Below are 2407 nucleotides of genomic sequence, written 5' to 3'. Positions count from 1 at the left end.
TACTTAGAGTATCTCCAAGACTTGTGGGCCTGCCACAGAATACCCCAGAGGAATTCCAGTGAGGATCCAGCGATGATGCTTTACCAGAAACCAGAGGCTTTAACCAGACCAGTGGCTCAAGGCAGTGAACATTTGCTTAAAATATCTTCTCATAGAGGATCTTTTTAATCCTCCTATGGGTCCCATTCTAGTTTTCTGGGCTTGCCACACACTAACTCCCACATTAAAATTTAAAAGCTAAGAAACAACAACGACACAAGGTTTACTGTGATGCTTCTCAGCTTGTATTTCCTCACATAATAGAATACTTTCAATTTTCTGATATATCCATTCTCTAGAGTGTTTCTCTAGTGCACACATGAGGGAAACTGCTATTATTTGGTAGATCCTAAGGTCATCAGTTTGTTTTAAACCCTTCATATATCAACATAATCACGCAAGCTGATTGTCCTTACATGGCTGAATGATGAGTGGAGCAATCGCACCCTTCCTGAGGCTTCTTGCTTCAGACTGTACTAATTTACAACTGCTTCTCCCTCCTTTTTCAGTGTAATCTCACCCTTCTTAAGAGGTTTAGGCACATTCTCTTGAGGGAATGGAATAGAATATTGTGTCTTGAGGGTCTTCTCCCAGTGCACTGATGGGCTGTCTAATCCAGGGCCACTTTCTTCTCCCATTTACAGTCTAGAATTCTGATTGGTGACACTTGTCCCAAACATAGTTTCAACAGAGATAGTGAACATTCCTGCATTAAATATCATTCTTCAGATGGTGACATTAACCTTACGATTTCAGCTGACACATTTCTTTGGGCTATCATCCCTTTGAATGTCCACAGTGCTTTAACAGTTGTAACCTAAGTATGTACATATCTGTGTTTCTGTCTATGTGGTATGACTTGCAAAAAGATAGATATTAACATAAGATACATGTTGTTACTTAAACCATCATTTGAATACATTTTATACCTTTTATGAAATTTTCATATGTAACTGTGGAAATATCATGAATAATATTATAAGTTTCTCATTTATCAGATTTTAATGTAAATGTGATATACAATCAGAATTGGCAATTTTTTAGTTTGGTACAACCATTTAAATTTTCTTCATGTACAACATGGTTAGAAAATGCTAGTTTATTATCACAGTCTTGAACTATGCTTCCTGGTATTGCCTCTTGTACCAATTGCTTCTAACAGGCCAAATAAAATATTCCACAATTTGAATACTCTATGGTATGATGAAGGCATATCATTCATTCACATAGTCATGATCAGGCCTTTAGCCTTCTTAATGCCGATTTCATTGTAAGTTATAATTGATAATTTTATAAATGTGGAGAAATTTTGTTATGTAGTCTAGTCTGGTTTGGCGATTTTGCCTCTTTGTACTTTGGGTTATTAACATTCTTCATTCATTTTGACCAGAGAAATGTCTTTGTCCATTATTTAAAGAGAATCATGACCAATAACATAATGTATTTCTGGACTTTGATCATCAAAATAGTTTTCTTATCACTAACTACAGTAGGAATTCTTGGAAATTTCTCTGTATTTTACTACTATCTGGTCTGCTATGGAGACTGCAAATTAAAGACTGTAGATTTGATTCACGTGCACCTGATGGCATCCAACACCCTGATCATTCTCTATAAAGGAGTGCCCCACACCATGGCAGCTTTTGGTTTGAAGCAGTTTTTAAATGATTTTGGATGCAGATTAATTTTGTACATTGAAAGAGTTGGCCGCAGTGTGTCTATTGGCTCCACCTGCCTCTTGAGTGTCTTCCAGGCCTTCACCATCAGTCAGAAGGAATCCTGTTGTAAGGATCAAAAATTCAAAGCTGCTAAGCATATTGCCTGCACCCTTTCCCTTCTCTGGGTCTTGTACATATTGATACATTTCATTTTATTTGTGAATCCACTCATCAAAAGTTATAGTAACAATGTGACAGGAAAGCAAGATTTTGGACACTGCTCTACTGCAGGGCGGGATGGAATTAATGACTCACTATTTGCAGCATTGGTGGTGTGCCCTGAAATCTTCTTTTCTTTGGTCATGGCCTGGTCTAGTGGCTCCATGATTGTCATTCTGTACAGTCACAAACAGAGGGTTCAGCACATCCGTAGTACCCATGGTTCCAGCAGAAACTCCCCTGAGTCCAAAGCCACCCAGAACATCCTTGTGCTAGTGTCAACCTTTCTGGCTTTTTATATGGTCTCCACCATCTTACAAGGCTGTGTGGCTCTTTTGTATAATCCCAATTGGTGGCTGGTGAACATCACTAACCTAAGTTCTCTGTGTTTTCCTTGTTTTGGACCCTTTGTTCTTATTAATCATTACTCCATGGTTTCAAGATTCAGTTTGGTCTGGATGAGGAATATAAACTCACTTATTCTTAAATAA

The 2407-nt window shown here is 37.9% G+C and overlaps 1 protein-coding gene across 1 annotated transcript; it reads left to right on the top strand.

Annotated features, from left to right (window-relative positions):
• Positions 1-1462: 1462 nt before the first annotated feature.
• Positions 1463-2407, top strand: LOC118237653 (vomeronasal type-1 receptor 4-like). The gene has a single exon (XM_027434569.2). It carries the CDS (start codon positions 1463-1465, stop codon positions 2405-2407), a length of 945 nt encoding a protein of 314 aa, XP_027290370.1.

The sequence above is a fragment of the Cricetulus griseus genome, unplaced genomic scaffold (genome assembly GCF_003668045.3).
Source record: "Cricetulus griseus strain 17A/GY unplaced genomic scaffold, alternate assembly CriGri-PICRH-1.0 unplaced_scaffold_11, whole genome shotgun sequence".
Classification (NCBI taxonomy): Eukaryota; Metazoa; Chordata; class Mammalia; order Rodentia; family Cricetidae; genus Cricetulus; species Cricetulus griseus.
The sequence above is the reverse complement of the archived record's forward strand: the minus strand, read 5'-3'. Positions and strand labels throughout refer to the sequence as shown.